Source organism: Fukomys damarensis, unplaced genomic scaffold (genome assembly GCF_012274545.1).
Source record: "Fukomys damarensis isolate Sample0158 unplaced genomic scaffold, DMR_v1.0_HiC HiC_scaffold_33, whole genome shotgun sequence".
Classification (NCBI taxonomy): domain Eukaryota; kingdom Metazoa; phylum Chordata; class Mammalia; order Rodentia; family Bathyergidae; genus Fukomys; species Fukomys damarensis.
This window is the reverse complement of record NW_022900945.1, coordinates 19,703,281-19,721,948: the sequence shown is the minus strand read 5'-3', so window position 1 is coordinate 19,721,948 and position 18,668 is coordinate 19,703,281. Positions and strand designations below refer to the sequence as shown.

At 35.8% G+C, this 18,668-nt stretch overlaps 1 protein-coding gene across 17 annotated transcripts in view; it reads left to right on the top strand.

Moving 5' to 3' along the window:
- Window positions 1-9,371, top strand: part of Odf2l (outer dense fiber of sperm tails 2 like) — a 43,234-nt gene extending 33,863 nt beyond the window's left edge. For 15 of the 17 annotated variants that reach the window (XM_010636688.3, XM_010636686.3, XM_010636693.3 and 12 more), the window contains 4 exons: window positions 1,063-1,148; window positions 1,231-1,393; window positions 3,654-3,779; window positions 6,557-9,371. In XM_010636688.3, the coding sequence (XP_010634990.1) occupies window positions 1,063-1,148; window positions 1,231-1,393; window positions 3,654-3,779; window positions 6,557-6,685 (504 nt within the window). In that variant the 3' untranslated portion in view covers window positions 6,686-9,371. Of the gene's footprint in view, window positions 1-1,062; window positions 1,149-1,230; window positions 1,394-3,653; window positions 3,780-5,114; window positions 5,610-6,556 lie in introns of those variants that run through there. The other 2 variants (XR_782650.3, XM_010636687.3) reach the window with 2 other exon arrangements.
- Window positions 9,372-18,668: the final 9,297 nt, after the last annotated feature.

The following is an 18,668-nucleotide window of genomic DNA, read 5'->3' as shown; positions in this document are numbered from 1 at the left end:
ATTCTTGCTAATCTATATTTAGACACCAGAGGGTTGATAATAACATTACAGAAGGAGCAAAACTGTGATTACATATGTTTTTTGATGTCTGGAAAAGGAGAATTACTATAATTTACCTTACAACCATTAGAATATATTTTAAGTAGAATTGTACATCAAGTCTGTTCCATCAGAATAGAGATTAGGTGTGTCCTGTTAATCATCACTCATCCTTCTCCTACCTCAAAGCCTAGCATGTAGAAAACACATAGAAATATTTTTGAATTAATTTTTTTCTCAAAGAAGCATATCCAAGGATGGCAGCAAGTATTTTTCTTTACTTGCAAGCCAGTTCTGGAAGGATTCATTTTCTATATTCCAAATATAATCTGCATTTTTATTTTGAAGTGCATCTTGTTTTTAAAAACATACAGGCAGTCTTTTCATTAATTTCCTGAGAGATTTTTCTAAGAAAATGTCAAATTACGTATGTTTAACTTAAATTACTAGTTGAACTTATAAGAAAAGAATTATCATTATCGTTATTATTGTTATCATCCTTATTATTACAAGACTCTTGAGCTATGTATATCCACTTTTGAAGTAATAGGAAGAATATTCTGTCTTGGCAAGGTCAAGTGCCTTTGGTTGATTAATTTTACTTTGCTTCTTACAAGAATATGGTTTTACTTATAGTTACAATGTCACAGATACATAATAACAATCAGTATTTTTAGATAAAAGAAAACTCTAGGAAACCCCATTCAATATAAGTTAATATTGTTTTACATTTTTCATATTTTAACTTAATAAAATACCCTTTTTCGATAATGAATTGCTTAGAATATTTTAATCTCTATTACCCAGAAAAAAATTTGTTGATTTTCCAATGTAAACAGTATAGTTTTTAAAAATCTTAACCAAGAATTTAAGAAATTATATTTTAACAATGTAATATTTCTTTGTGTCTTTCTGTGCATAAGTAATATTTATATAATCTTGTTCCTTGTTCTGATGATAAAATATGTAGATTTCTTTGGAGTTGATTATAAAGAAAATAACGACAAAAACATTTTTGTTTAGGTTGATGGAAATTATAGTATTCTGACAGAGCTTTCTCTTGAGGAGGAAAATTATCTTATTCAGTTGAAGTGTGAAAACCTGAAACAGTAAGTATCAAATCGACTTAAAATTGGTGTTACATTTTTCCCTACATACTATAATTTTAAAATATGTATTTTCTGTAAAAAGAAAATTAGAACAGATGGATATAGAGAATAAAGAACTTGAGAAGAAGCTGGCAAACCAAGAAGAATGTCTTAAGCACAGCAATCTGAAGCTTAAAGAGAAATCTGCAGAATATTCAGCATTGGCCAGGCAACTAGAAGCTGCTTTAGAAGAAGGAAGACGAAAGGTACAGATGGCCTTTATTTAGGAACTTTTTAATCAGTTTGCCAGTCATCTTTTTAAACAGCTAGTGTTTCATCTTGCCAAACCTACAGTTATTGTTTTTATCTTGATGACAGAGTGAAGGGAATAGTTCCTTTTTTATTTTTTACCTATTTTTTCTTTAGAGCAAAACAGATATGTTACTGGGCCAGAGTTATTCCACTAGATAAGTGGTAATGTTGCAGGGTAAAAGGCAGAGATGGAAAATACTTTGAAAATGTAACCTCCCCTGACCCCCCACTTTTTTTAATATAACAAAGTTGAATGCACATGCAACTAAAAATTTTTATTTTGATCATGATCTAGTGAACTGTAAAGCTCAAATTCTTTTTCACAAGTTTGTTGCACAAATAAATACATGCAAGAATTAAATTCCAGTTAAATCCATTAGGTTAGTTTTCAGTTTAAGCAAATGCCTCCCTGTATTTCCTCAGTTTTACAACACTCCCCGTACAGTAGGAAGTAACATGGGAACAAACAAATGTCATCCCATGTGTAGAAGCTATAATAGAGGGTGTGTTCCCTTCAACATGCCTCAGAAGGAGTAGTTATCTCAAGTTGGAGGTAAAGAGAAGTGATTCAGGAAAAACTCCAAGAAGAGTGAATTTATCAAACAATTTGAAAGTCTAATCTTGAAAGGATGCAAAGTGGGCTCTGGAGTCCAACAGATTTGAATTCTGGCTCTGGCACATTGTAACCCTGCCTCAGGACAGATTACTCCTCCACACTTTAAGTTTCTTAATCTATAAAAGAAGATGATAAGTTTCTTTGTAGGACAAGTTTCACCAAAAAGTGATCATTTCTACTCTGATGACTCAGATGTACATCTTCACTGTGACCTCTCCCCTGACTGAAATCCAGGCTCATGTTCTCTACTTGGCATATCTACTTAAAATAGACATCTCAGACTTCACATGTCTAAAACCAAATTCTGAATCTTTCTCTCCAAACTTGTCTGTGGTGTTCCTTAGGCCCATTAATGCTAATTCCATGAAAGATAAAATCTGATACGCTTGAAAAGTGAGTCTTGTGTCACAAGTGTCATGTATACTTTGATTTTTTTAAACTCTTGGAAACCAATGTAAGTTGATGTTTAGAGATATATCATTAAATAAAAATTAAATAATTAAGTGTATTTCCAATGGTAGAAATGTAATTCAGATTTTTTTGGCCCCACCAATTTTGGGGAGAAAAATAAGAGGTGATTTTTATCTTAAACTGAGCCTAAGTGGACCTTGAATGGGTACTCACATTCCTTCCCCAAGGAGCCTAGAGGCTCCAGAGGCATGTCTGCCCTGCTGTTTCCCTCCTGCTGCAGAGGAACATGGGCCTCTCTAGTTTTTTCCCACCTAAAGAGTGCCACGACTGCTCCATCACTGATGCCACACTGGGGCAGTGCCAAGGGCACGGATGATTGTCCTGGATGACTGTCCTTTTCCCCCACAGCTTTAAATTCAGTCACACTCAACTTTGACATATATGCAGAAGAAATCTTTATAAGTCACTTTATAATGACTTAGTATATGTGCTGCCGAAGCAAGCACATATAATGACTTAGAACTGAGTCCGTAAGAGTTCAGGTAGACAGTAGTCTTCCGCACTAGCTTCTTGCTCCTGGATCAGGTCTTGCCTCCACTCTCATTTGAGTGTCCCCCAACCCAACATTCTTACAAATGAATTCCCACATACCCAAATCCTTGAAGATTTAGATAAGCAAGATTTCTATTAAATAAACAGACAAATGTGAAAAATCAAATTCAGGCCACTTTGGAAATGAAGGAATGAAAAACCAATCTGTGTGTGTGTGTGTCTGTATGTGTGTAGGATGTACATCATGCTGTCTATCCAAATATATAATCAGTATTTAATGATGACTTTCTGTGATCTACCACCATGCTAGATACCATGGTAAATATAAAACTATTAAAAAGAGCAGTTGGTCTTAGTATGTTCCAATACATGTTGTTGGTGAAAATACTTATAAATCAATGAAAGTGCATAGTATGCCTCTTTTGTCCTAAGCTAATTTTGCAGATACTTATATAAAGACAATATACATATTTATACTATTTGTCCTTCCTTGAGATAGAATATTTTTAAACATTTTCCAGTTGTCTAACATCTAGTACCTATTTAGAAAAAAAGTACAGTATAACTTTGCCAAGTTTTAAGCTGTATTTTAAAGAATGCACATTTAGTTATTTTACTCTCAATAAAAATTACAGGTTTCTGAAGAAATAGAGAAAACGTCATCTAGAGAGAGGGCTTTACAAGTGAAAATATTAGACCTGGAAACTGAGCTTAGAAAGAAAAATGAAGAACAAAACCAACTTGTTTGCAAAATGAACAGTGTAAGTATTAGTATGGCTTAATATATAAGCATAAAAAGGAATAACATTTAACATTAATACCATGTAGTTTAGATAAATAGTTAAAAGTACAGATTGAGGAGAATCAAGCCTATCACTTTACTGATAGTAGGAAAATAAATAATATAACACATAAAAATATAAATGCCAGGATCCGGCTGAAGAATTTTTTTTTTTTTTTTTTTTTTTTTTTTAATACCACAGATTGAACTTGGGTCCTTGCGCTTGCAAGGCAGGCCACCAAACCGCTGAGCTAAATCCCCGGCCCTAGGCTGAAGAATTTTTTATCCCACCTTCCTGTAACGTATACCACATTGCCTTCAAGTCTCCACAGCCACTTACCTTCTTGCATGCTTTTTTTCATGACAGTTGCTTAACGAAAGTTATGGCTATGGTCTACTTATTTTCTTCATTGTATGAATTTTTTCATTTTTTAAAGATAAGCATAATTTAGACTATATTATGAATTAGATTTTATATCTGTCTTGAGTAATATATTATATCTCAGATGTAATTTGATTTTAAGTAAATATTCAGTATTATTAGATCTGCATATGAGATGAATGCTTTGATCCTCTAAACCATGAAATGAGAATAACAAATTGGCTGTGTTTAATTAGTCTTAATGTTTTTTCCTGAATATTCATGAAATAGTCAGCATAATGTACTCTTGAAGCTAGCATTAGTCATTATTAAATTACTTAATAGCTCTCTACTTGCAAAGACATAGAGAATAATGATAATTTATTTTTCTAAGAGTTGGAGACTTCATGAAAACTCTTTTTTATTCCCAAGTGTCTACGTTGAAAACCTGAAAGGCTCAAATGTTAAAAGATTTTAGCATGCATTGTTTAATTATATGGTCATCAGAAATTTCATGACCACTAGCCAGGGTGTGGTGGTGCATGTCTGTAATTCCAGCTCTCTGGGAGACTGAGGCAGACATTTTATGCACAGCCTAGGCAACTTAGGGATTTAGTGAGACCCTTTCTCAAAACTAAAAACAATTTAAAAAGAGCTGAGGATGTAGCTCAATGCAAAAGCCCCAGCATCAGAAAAAAAATACATATATTTGCAAACTTAATCAAAAAACATTTATCACATAGTTAGGTCTTCCGTTTATTTTCTAAACTTTTTTTGTCTAAGCTTCTGATATTGTCCAATGTTAAACTTGATAATTTTGATAATTTATACACCAGTAAAAATCTAGAATTCTAAGCATAGATATAGATACGCAGAGAAATGAGTTTGTATTCTGTGCCTTTCAGGGGACAGTTCTGTGTACAGTTAAGCTACTGTTTTTATTTCGTATAACAGTGCATGCCTTAGGACCCACTGAATTACAAGCACCCGGAGGAGAGTCCGTCTCGCAGTTGACTGTGTCCCTGGTGTCTTCCACGGTGCTCTGTCCCCTGCCTGAGTACCGTACTCGGTGTGGAGAGGGTGCACAGACTCATGGGGTGACTATCAGCTTAACCCAGAGCAACCCTTCTGAAACCCAAAATGCCTGTGAAGCCTTATGTTGTATCCTAAAATCCATTGACATTTTGCATCCTACCCTACTTTCTGTGTTACTTTCTCTCCAAATGGTTGCGAAAGATGAATGCTCCATAGGATTCACTGTATTCATTCTGCGACTTTGCGGCCCCATCTGGCACATTGTCTCAGCCCACCCGCTTCTCCTGTGAGGCTTCCTTAGTTTTAGAAAGTAGCAGGTATCGTTGAACACCTGCTAAGAAGGACATAAAAGACCTTGCTTCTCAAGATGACCGTTTTAGTTGGAAGCTAGATGATATTTGAAACCTTTCCCTAGAGCGTTTTCGGTGAACTGATCTACTTAGAAATTTATATGCAACTAAAGTTAAAGTAGGGGTTTTTAAATTGTCCTTTCCCAAAGAACATCTATAATATTGAGTTCTTTTTATTTTTTAAAGGATTCTAAAAGTAAAATGTTTATGTTATCAAAACTAGAATTCTATCAATTTTTCAAAATTAATTTTATCGGTACATTTTAGGTATACAGTATAATGACATTCAGCATTGGAGATTTGTACCTTTGCATAATATATCTTGATTCTTATTTTTCCCCTTTCCCCTGCCTTCCCTTCAACCCCTTCACCCCTCTCTATTTACAAAGACTTTTTTAGGACAACAAAGCTCAGCCTTATGGGATAAAATATAATTTTTTTGTCAGAGAAAAGTGCAAAAATTAGTATGAAAATATAGCATATTACTGTAATGAAAAGTAATTAGCACAATTAAATAAAACCTGCTTAGGGCCGGGGATTTAGCTCAGTGGTTCTGCAGCCTGCCTCCCTCATAAGCGCAAGGTCCAGAGTCCGATCCCTGGTACCCCCCCAAAAAAAAAACAACAACAAAACCTGCTTATTAAATTGTTAACTATATAATGATTTGGGGCTAAGTAAATGTGTATTACAACAAATTAAATCAGAGATCAACCATGTGTATTTTTTAAATCAGTTTTAAAGAAAAGTGAGATTTAAGGTAAGTTAATAATGGACAGGTCAGATGTAAAGATATTTTCTTTTAAGAAATTTTTAAAATGTATTCATTTGTTGCCTATATAATTTTTTTTTTTTTTTTTTGTACCGGGGATTGAACTCTGGCTCTTGCGCTTGAGAGGCAGGTGATGGAACCACAGAGCCAAATCCCCAGCCCAGCCTATATATGTTTTATAGTATGCCTCTTATTCTTTGATATGATACCATTATTGACTGTATTTCTTTTTTTTTGTACAGAAAGCTCAACATCAGGAAGTATGTTTGAAAGAAATACAACATAGTCTTGAGAAGTCGGAGAATCAAAATGAGAGTATTAAGAATTATTTACAGTTTCTTAAAACGTCCTATGTAACAATGTTTGGATAAATTGCTGATATTTTCTATAAGCAGTAGGTTTTAACAAAGTCTAAAATGTGGTTAGGTGAAAAAACACTACTGGTTGTTACATCTCATGATTTATGGGTAGTAGTAGTGGATTTTTTTTATGTAAAGACATTTGAAACATAGTTTATTGTGTAATTGAAACTTCAAAACCTGACAGCTGTTAATATTCCTTTTTGCTTGAAAATTCTCATCTAGCTCCTGAAAAATATGTTGTATTTTTACAGTTTTTTTCTCACGCATGTACGGAAGTCAGAATCATTCTTTGTGATGTCTATAGCTACCATTCAAGTGAATTTTTAATAATTCAGGCCAATTATGAGTCAAATGCATGATTTTAAAATAATATAGATAATCATTTTATATTGTGGTGCTATATAAATGTAATAAAAATTTTGAATTTTAATATTTAATAATGGTACAATCACATACTTCCCAAAGATACCAAATGTGTGAATATATTTAATATTGCTTCACATATATGCTGAGTTGCCTGTGTAATTTGTTATGTTTTAAATATAAAGTTTTAAGTTAATAGCTATGAAATGCCAACCAGTGGTGACTGATGAAAATACATTGGCATGCATTGTTTCTATATAAAAAATAGACATCCAGGCTGTCCTGTGAACTCACAGCCTTTTTGTTCGCTATGTTAAGGGATCATCTGATACTGCTGTAGACATCGTAAAGCCCGAGTTAGCTAGCATATCAAAGGAGAACAACTTGTCCTACCCCTCTCATGGTGACTCACACGGGATAGTCAAAATAAGCACTCTTAATACCACCAAGCTTTAGGATAAGATCTTTATTATTGGGATGAAGTAAAGAGAAACCAAAAACTTGTTCCCTGTAATCTCCCACACTGTGTGCCAAGCAGGATGCTCTGTAAAGGGACAGACGTGGTTCGCAAGGGATCAAGTGATAGTGAGTCCTCTTGGACAACTTCAGAGCTGTTTTTTCGGAGGAATGCTTGAGTCTTGAAAGGTCACTCAGAGAGGCAGATTACGTACTACACAGTCCCAGCCCATGAACAGAGAGAGCGGCCTCTCCAAGGTGTTCTGTCTTCTCTGATCAGAAAAGGAGCTGGCTCTCCACTCAGCCCTTCGCTCCAAAGACTGCCATTGCGTCCACAGAGGCTGACTTACTGGTGACCCAAATGCTTCATTGTATTTTTTTGTTTTGTTTTGAAATAGCAAAATATGGAATATCAGAAACTGGTCACTTTTTGCCTAACAATTGCTGGCAAGGTCAAATGTTGCTCATTTTTAAAAAACCATAGTACTTGTGAACCTAAAAAAAAAAACCCAAAAAACTTTACCCTTTAGACCCTTCCTTAATTCTAAAGCAAAGGGAGCCTTAAGATATGCCCACACAAAAGGCTTATGTACTTTCTACTAGACTGTGTTCTGTGGTTTGAAGGCAGAACTGTGTCTTACTCACGTTTCTGTCTCAGTCCTACATAATACTTGATATAAAGTGGTGCCCAGTTGATGTTCATGGATAGATAAACAGATGGAAGTTGAGAGACAGGTATTCATATTCTTTTCAATATGGAAAAAAATGTAAGCACAGAGGAATTAGCTACCATGATCATGGTATAAAGCTTAAGTTTTAGAGTTGGCATTGAATTCAAGTCTTCTGGCTCCAAAATTCAAGCTCTGTATGCAGTGCTGGTGTGGCAGTGGCCATGGAAGCAGCCCAGCAGCAGCACTGCAGTTTACTGAACACTTACTAAATGTGACACATATATCGACTCACTTTTCAGGAAACCAAGACCCTTAGCCCATTTCCTTTGGCTTGTACCACTGGTGGTATATGCATGAAAGTCCCATTCGTGGCTTGAACCACCCAATGGGACTGTGCCGTGCCACCTGATGGGACGGTCACGTGTGTACCAGCAGTGAGTGATTCTGAGCCGCCCAGCAGCAAGATATGAATTGCGACCAGTTGTAAATGTGTTAAAGGTAAAATGACTTGATCCTTGTTCTACTTCTAGAATGTCTGCCCTTAGCTATGATCACCTTCATGTTCAGTTCATAAGGTAGCAATTTCCTTTTACAGTAATGGACTTATTTATTGATGCTTTTTAAAAAAATAGTTTTAAGGTTTTATTTTCATTAATGTAACTTCTATCTGTGGCATTTAGAAAATCGACACCTGCAGTATTTTAGATAGACTTACCACAAAGTCCTTAAGGCCGGTACTTAGCTGATAGTGACACAGCATGACAGGAAGAGGCTCACTTACTTCTGTGCCTAGTGGTCCCATGTGAAGGCTTCAGTGCCTGCAGGGCCCTGGAGTCGGTACCTCGTGTCCCTGAACACGAGTATTTCTGCTTCCAGCTTTCCACCGTGCCAGGAAGCCTGTTTCCCACAGTTCTAATAGGTTTGCCAAATTTTCCCTTTATGCTTGGTAGCCAGGGCCTCAAGATGATACTATGAGGTTGTAAAAGACTTCTCTCATTGTCCATGCTATTATTACTTCTTCCCATGCTCCTTGCTTCCTCTGAGATCTGGTCTCCATGCAACTTGGGCCTTTCTCAACGGGAGATCTGTCACTGGGTCTCTTGTGAGGTATTTCTTCCACCTGATTTTTCTGACTGCTAGTGTGGTTTTGAGTTTGCTCATTCTCTTTTTTCTGCTGGAATGTTGAATTTTCAATTAAAAACGTGTGCTTTTTAATTCCTGAAAGTCTGTTTTGTTTTGTTTTTTTTGAGTTCTGTAATTCCATTATATTTTCATTAAAATTCTTCTGTCTCTTCCATTGGTTTTACTTCAGTAAGCACCTCTGATTTCTGTTCTGCTGGCCATCTTTCCTTCCAAGTTCCATTAATGAGTTTCAACTTTCCTTGCCCACTCATGGCTGTGGTTCCCAAGCACCTGCCAGCAGCCATTGTGCACATCTGCTGAGCAGTAGCGAACTAAGTGGTAAAAGTTGTGCTGACTTCTGTTCTCATGGGCCTAGGAGACTTGAGTTTCCAGTGAGGAACTATTTTTGCCCTCTGACTTTTTCAGTCACAAGCAGTAGTTCTTTCCCCACTCTCAACATTGAAAGCCCTTTGATGGAGAGCCCCCTCCCCCGCCACGAGTTTTCTCAGCTCAGCACGTCGGGTGCAGCAAACAGCAAATGAAGTCCTTCTTGGAGGTGAGCCGTAAGTATGGTCTGCAATTGGAAAAATGTGTAGCATTTTAAAGAATGAGTTTGATCTATCTGCCGACTTGTTATTTATTCATGGTTTTTATTCTTAGGTGAAAAACAGTCAAAATTATGTGTTCAGTGTGATTCATTGTCATAATTAGAAACATCTCTCTGTGTATATAAGCCCACATATGTTAGAATGTGCCTGAAAGAAGGTATACATACCTGCGTGACTTTGTGAGAGTGACGGAAAGAGTAATAAGTCCTGTGATTTGTGCTTTTATTTTACTTCACTTATTCTGATGATATTTTATTCCCTTTTTAGCAATTTTTTTATCAGATAAACATTTTAAAGGTCAGAAATCAGGTGTGATAGGTTTTAGGGAGTGGGAGAGGAGTAGGATTGGTGAGAAGTTATCGTCCAAGAGTGAAATACTGAAATTTGATTTTCTGAGGTGGAGGAGTTTGGGACAGGAAAAAAATGTAGGAAAACCATCAGCAATGGAAGTGAAGGTCAGCAGAGGCCAAGATATTGAGTAGTGGAGAAGCTTTGGATAGCAAAGCTCTCTAGAATATGCCAGAAATTAGAGAGAAGCAGAAGAAAAAGCCTCTTAGTTAGATGTGAGCAGATGAATAGATGACTTCGATAAGGAATGAACTTTAAAAATTCTGTCCAAGGTTCTGATTGCTCTTTGAATGAAATCCAAAGTCCTCAGCATGCCCCACAAGGCCTGCATGATCTGGGGCTGCCTTCCCCCTACTCTGCTGTCCTCCCCACCGCTACCCCCTACTTGCCTTGATTCTCTGAAAATCAAGCTCATTCCTTCTTTCCTGTTTTCATGTGAGGATATTCTTTGTCTCACTCATGGCTTGACTAAGTCCTGCTCATTCTCTTGTGTGTCTTCCCATGCTTTGCCTTCGTAATTGGCGGTTACTGGTTTTTGTCGTTGTTTCCTGTTACCGTTACATTTTTACCTCTAGAAGGATTTATTGATTTTGCCTTTTATCTAACAGTGCATCTGACAGCAGACGCGTAGTGTGGATGATTGGTGATACACTGCTATTAGCTTTTGAGCTTCAAAAGAGGGGAGGAAAGGATTTGCCTGAGAAAGCTGGGGAAATGAATCTGGGAGAAAGGTGGACTTTCCCTTCTTAAGACTGCAAGTGTCCTTGATGAGGGGTGAGGTTTCCTTTCTGGCAAAGTAGAGATTCGGAGTACAGTAGACCTTGTTTGTAATCAGATGTGTGCTTCAGAGACCACAGTGGAAAATGGTAACAGATTTGGCAGGGGACCATCGGGAAGGTGGAATGGGGTCTCCAGCAGCCACTCGCTTCTAATGGTTAAGAGAAAGATCCTCCCTCCCTGTCCCTTCTTTCCTTCCTCCCTTGTCTAAGAATAAAAAACCATGTGTTGTCTTCTTTTCTTTTGATAGTACTGAATTGGGAAAGGTTCCTAAATCCCACCTTCAGGTGTATTATACCAAGTACCTAGGACTAATGAAATATATGCAAGATATGTACACTCAAAACTACAAAAAGGAATTGAGAAAACTTTAAAAAATCTAAATAAATGGAAGGATATATTATACATTCATGAATTATAAAGATGCTGTCATTTTTTCAAGTTGATATAGATGTATAAATTCAGTACACACTTAATCAAAAGCCATTTTGGGGGGTAGATATTGACCTCTGAATTTTACATTCAAATAAAAAGAACTGAGAATGACTAAAACAATCCTGGAAAAACACAAAACAAAACAAAGAAACAGACTATAAGATGTTGAAACTTACTATAGTAAAGCTACAGTGATTAAGACAGTACTAGTGGTGCAAGAATAAGACAAACAGAACAATGGAACATGAGAGAATTCAAAAGAAATCCCACCCACTTACTTCATAACATCGGGTTTATCTTACGACAAAGGTGACATGAGTACACTGGGAATGAATTGTATTTTTAATACACAGTTCCAAGTCAATCAGATATCTATGCAAAAAAAAAAAAAATCTGAGCTCCTGGCTCAAACCATACACAAAACCTATTCAAGATGGGTTGCAGAATATAACAAAGAGTAAAAAAATAAAGGTTTTATAAGAAAAAACAAGACCATTTTCAATGGCTTGGAGTAAGAAGAGATTTCTTAAAGAGGATATAAAAGGTGCTGACTATAAAGGAAAGTTATATATAAACTATATAACAAGCTGGATTCTATTGAAATCGACAACTTTGGATCATTGTGCATCACAAGAGATGAAAAGTAACCCCAAAGTAAAAATAAATGAATTTTAAATAATATATTAAATATACTTTTATATAAAAGACTAGTAACCAGAATTCATTTATATTAATTAGGACCTACCGTTTGAGTTTTAACAATGTAAATAGCTAATCAGGCTAGGCATGGTGGCTTGTGGCCTGTAATCCCAGCACTTGGGAGACTGACACAGGAGGATTGCTATGAGTTTGAGGCCAGCTTAGGCAACACAGTGAGTTCAAGGCCAGTCTGAACTACAAGGTGAGGCCCTGTGTCAAAAAACAAAAAATATTCGAATGACTAATCAAGTAAGTAGATATATAGAGAAATAAATGTTAAGGCCGGATGTGGTAATGTACACCTGTAATCCCAGCACTCAACAGGCTGAGGCAGGAGGATCGCTGTGAGTTTGAGACCAGCCTGGGCTACATAGTGAGTTCCAGGTCAGAAAAAAAAAAAAAAAAAAAAAAAAAAAAAACATAAAAAAAGCTGTTAAGTCAAATACCTGAATATTTCATTAATCCATTTGTTTATTGTTTCTCCAAGCTAAGTAATACAATACCACAATATTTAGCACCTTCAAACAAACATTTATTACCTCACCTCACAGCATGGATCAGGAGTCTGGGAGGGGCCCCCACTGGGTAGCTCTGACTGAGGGTCTTCCCATGAGGCTGCAGTCATCTGAAGAGGCGACAGAGTCTCCGCTCCAGTTTCTCATCATGCGGGTCTCTCCAGAACATGGCAGCTGGTTTTCCCAGAACAAATAATGAAAAGAAAGGGAAAAAAGAAGAGGTATGGGAGACTGTAGAATTTTAAAACCTAATCTTGGAAGTGACACATTCATATTTCTGTCACATCCTATTGGCCAAACTGACTCTGGTACAGGATGAGGGAGGAACTGCACGGTAAAAGGAGGTGGGAATCATTGTAGGCCACCTTGCAAACTGGTCACCACCATTTGGAGTATGAAGTTCACTATCATTCCTACTGTCAAATTATTTTCCTCACTCCTTAACATATGCAGCTAAAATAACTGCAATCCCAGAAAACTAGTTTTAATGAAGAAGATGGCCATGCATTTCACCCCACAATAAGTCCCAGAGCTAGTATGGTTGGTTGAGAACACCTTCAAAGTCTCGGACTCCGTGTGGCTCTTTTCTCCTCACCCTTTTCCATACTGGAAAGAGACCATGCAGCATCAGCAGCCTGTACATCTTATTCATGCAACTTGTTTGTTAAGCAAGCTAACGAATTGAGTTTTTAGACAATTCATACTCTATAATAGATGAAGACAAGACAAAGTAAGGGTGTTAATGGGGCCTACGGTAGCTGTCATGTGTCCTAAGCTCAGATTTTGGACACTTTCATTTTCCTAAGGTGGATCATGAAGCAGTCATTTACTGGAGGTATTATGAAAGAAGTACAGGACTTCTGAAATAGCAGCTTCTCATTCATTGTTTCCTGAGTGAAAATATTGTACATTAGGTGTTGAGTATCTCTTCTAGACATTCGTCTAGGCATTGTAGGAAACGATTCTGTCGTCTACATATTCATATCAATTGAGAAAAAAAGAGGTTTTCCCTATTATTACCAAAAATAGTAAAACACAATACTATTTGGTTAACTTTTAATTTCCAAGTGTACATTCCAGGCTTTGATCCGTGCATGAAACACTGAACCTGCTTATGCTTCAATGCTTTGCTTCTCCTGTCACCTGTGTGTTGTTCAGTTACCGCAGTGGTAGATCCATGAAGGCCGGTACTTTACCTGACTTGTGCAATGATCTCCATCTAACGCATAGACTTTCCCTGTACCCCGCGTCCTGCCTTACTCATAAGCGCTTTTCCTAGCATTGTTTTTCTTGTTTCAAATTTTGGCTTTATAAGATACCATTAAAAACCAGTACAAGTTTATAAAATATATTCCCTTTAGGGGGAAAAAGATATTACAAGAAACTACATTGATTTTGTGAAAGAGACAACCCCAAAACAATACCTTGAAATGCCAACATAGCATTTTTGTATTTCCAAAAAAAGCCTTCAGTTTGCCTGCCAAAATTGACTTTAAAATTGAAGCTGTTAAAAATACATGCTTAATTTAGTAGCTTTTAATTCACGAGGCTTTTTCATGGGTGGAGTTGCTAAGTGGTAAGTGGAGTTCCACCACAGAGGAGTATACTGCCCCTGTAAAAGTCAGACTTTTTACTAAGAATAAACTTGTGGGCTGCAGGATAATTAAAAAGTGCTTGGCATAATTGAAGTTCTGGTGAGGAAATGATTAAAGTCATGGCCTTGCATGTTGGGTGTATACAAACTATTCTAAAACTTGAATATTGGAATGCATGATCTTAAAAGGATTTCATTAAGATGAAAAACATTTAAAATACCACTGATAAACTATACATTTCATTTTTAAATAGAACTAGAATTTCTAAAATTACATACTGATTTGATATGAATAGTGAAACTCGATATACCTATTAGAACTACAGAAAACATCTTTTAGAAAGTGTGGCTTATATGCTTACTCAAAAGAGACGATGGAAAATAAATTACAGAAAAGTGTTTACTTGGCTATTTTGGCACCAACCAGGCATTCTTATTGTTGCTAGAGTTAACAGTTTCATTTTTTTGTTTTATTCAGTATCTCTACGTTTGTGAGTCACAAATATTTAAATGTCTTAAAACAATTCTTGTTAGAATACTCTATAGCTCCTCTTGACTAGATTATTTAAAGTTCAATAATTGGATTTGTTTAAAAGGTTAAACAGTGGGATTAGGTGATAATAAATGGTTAATTTAGGGAGTGAAATTTGGGAATGAGAAGCAGCTGAAAAAATGCTTCTTACAGAAGATTCTTTGGTATTGTTTGAATTTAATTTTAAATTAAAAAACATTACTTTCATAATTACATTATTAGTGATAAAATGAAGTTTAAAACCTTGTAAGACCTAAAATCACTAAAGAAATAAAAATAAGTTAGGAAAATAAGAATTGCATGTACCAAAACTTGAAAAGTAACTTCACATATGATATGAATAAACATATTTCAAAACAGTAAAAACCAATTCTGAGATCTTATTAACCTCAAACAGGAAGACTTTTAAGAGGCTGCATATTATTTTGGTTCCAGTTAAAAAATATGATCCTAAAAAAAAATCAAGAAATTCCTAAATCCTAAATTCCTCCAAATACCAAAAACATCTTTAGTTTTTCAGTGAAATTTTAATAGTATGTTCTTATTAATCATTGTCGAGTCCCAAGGATAGACATGAATCCTTCATTACAGTTTACATGGAATGTGTTTGTGAATTACAGCAATTTATGATAAAGACTATGACTGAAATTTTCCTAATATCTTCTACAACTCTTTAATTAAGGGTTTCTTTGGAGTTTTTGTTCTTCTTGTTTCAGGATAAAGTACTAAAAGCCAGATTTAAAGTCTTTTACTATCAGTATTGGATATTGTGCACTTGTTTAGAACTATAAATGTTGATGGTGTTTTCAATCTGTCCTAAATACATGGCTCCTACAAGAATATAACCATATGATGATATGATTAATATTTACATGATTATGCAAAGAAATGGAAATAAACTTAAATGCTAGCACATTATTCTGCAAAATGAATTAAGTATTTATCTTTCCTTTATAGTTTGTATGTTACAAAAAACAAGCAGTTGATCAAGATATTTACAGAATAAGGATAGAATTAGAAAAATCATCACTTTGGCAATGGCCCTCAATGGCTGCTTGAAAGCTGCAACTTACTAGGCAAGTAAATTGATCTAATTTTGAGGCAGTCTGACCTCACCTGAAACCCCTGATCCATTTTCACATTAATAAAAGTGTGACAACCAGATATTATGTTGCAGATGTGATGCAGTTGAAAGTTTACAGCTCCACATATGAAGTATTTTGCCAAAAAAAAAAAATTAAACCTGAATTCAATCAAGATTTTGGACTTAACTACTGGCTTACAGGAAATAGAGATGAAGAAACATATTAAATAAATCCATGAGGACACTATAAACCAAATTCAGAGTGTGGGACATTGTGTAGGGAAAAGGATTCAATCAATGTCCTGAAAATAAAGGATGAGGACTATTATATGTTTACAAGGAACATGTTCACCAAATGTAATGTGTGGCTTTTGTTGGGACCCTGATATGAATAAATCATTTGTAAAAATGTTTTAAATGTGATTGATACTTAGAAACAGAACAATATTAATGGTATTGTTAATTATAACCTTAAACGGATTATTTAGAAAAGGCAAAAGAATCAATTGGAAAACTGACAACAAATTAATGTACCTCAATACAAGATAAAAATTATAGGTCTAATATATACTATTAACCATAATAGAAGTTTGCAGTTGTCAATAGGTATACAAAAACTACAACACTCAGAAATAACTTTACTAATATATCTAAGCAGTTGGAAGAAAATTATTGAATGTACACTGATAGATATAAATATATAAGTAAGTTTTTTATACTGTCTCCTCCGATTACCTTAAAATCATTCAACATTAAATGCACTTTTACTTACTTGACAATGCACTTCCTTACTTTTTATCAATCTATTAATATAGGCAATTTGATTATTTGCTTTGGTAAACATCTTAGGAATCCCAATATCAAATACTGAAATATGTGGTTGCAGAATCACTTCATTATAAGAAGTTGGAGAGTCATGATTGAATTCTTTTGCCTTTAATGATTTGGTGTTGCTAATCCACTTGTGACTATTCAGTATGAGGAAGTCATTGTAGCCTCATCAAGTTTTATGACGGGGCACAGTCTTTACCATTTCCTATGGCCTCCGTAAACACCCACCTGTTTGAGTAAGGCTCACTAACATGCCTACAGCAGTCCCTCGTGTACCAGCTCCCCACCGTCAGCCTTGGGAATCTTATTATCCTGATCATTCCAGTTGCCCCAATTTTAATTTTTTTGTTGTTTGTTTGTTTTTTGAGACAGGGTCTCACTGTGTAGTTGAGACTGACCTGGAACTCACTATGTAGCTCAGGCTGGTCTCGAACTCACAGTGATCCTCCTGCCTCAGCCTCCGAGTGCGGGGATTACAGGCGTGCGCCACCACACCCCGCCCCAATTTGAATATTTACATGATTATATTATCCAATTATAATTTAATCCTGAGAGTTCTTTATTCATAACTCATTGTTCTTTGTACATATTCATCTCACCATAAAAGGGTATCACATCAAATCAATGAAATTTTCATGTGAGAAAGGATATAAGCAATCTATCTCATGTATATATATGATCTCAGAGCTAAAGGCATCTGGATGGATAATACCAGCTCTCCCCCTGGGGACATGAAAAGCCTAGAACAGGGTCTTTTGCAAAAGAAAGCCTAGAACATGAGAGAAAAAGCTAGCAATGAGGTTAGTTTTTTGTTTTTTTAGTACCAGGGATTGAACTTGGACCTAGCAACGGGTTTTTTTAAAAGCACAAATGGATAGGAAGATACTGATCAAATTCATAAAGTTTGAACAATAACCATGTTGACTAGAGTCCTATGACAGAAATTTCTGGCACATCTTTTTATAATAGTTTTACATAAACATTACTACGTTTTTATGTGTCATGATTTTCAAGACATTAGGATGCAAAAATAAAAACAATTTTTTAAAAAGAGGTAGAGGGGAAGGGAAAAAAGAATTAAAATGTGTTGTGAACATGTGCCAGTTCCCTACAACGAACATAATCATTACGTACTGCAAACGTGTACTGATAAAATATTGATGTCAATTTTAAATTAAAAGTAAACTTTTACTTAATGTGATAGTTAACTGATTATGTCAACGTGAGTAAGAAATGCCCAAGTAAATTGGATCAGAGTAGTTCTGGGTGTGGCTGAGGGGATTTTACTGAAGACAGAGACCACACCGGGTGTAACTGACACCAACCAACAGGCTGTGGCCTGAGTAGAACAGACGGGAAGAAGGAAGATTTGCTGCTGTTTCTTCAGAGGCGCTCCATTCTTCGTCTTCACCTTGGATGTCATCCTCTGGCTTCTAGCACAGACCCTTCAGCTTTCCACTGCAGATCCTTTGGTCTCCTCATACGGACTCACACAGGGCTCCAGGCCTTCAACTGGATCCTTCAGATCTCCAGTGCACAGGCAGCCCTTTTGCACTTTTCCACACCTGACTGTGAGCATCCATTGGAAGCCAAACTGGTAAATTCTTGTATATTTGCACAAATTGCACTAAATCTGTTTCTCTAGTAAGCACTGACTAATATATTTAATTTTAAAAATAAAAGAGAAATTAGGAGGTACTATTGTAAGAAATGAAAGAAAATAGGCCTTAATCAGTATCAGGTATGGCATCTGGTACACAATGAATCCTTATAAATGCGTTACATGAATCTTCCTAATTCCTTATTCCATTTAAAATGATGGTATAGAAAAGAAAGAAATAATTTCTTACTGTGGTTTATAGTGTACAATTATGACTTAAAAGTGTGATTTAAGACAGCACCTCTCCCACTTGACCTTCATTTCCCCTATTTTTTCAACACGGTTACCATGATAATT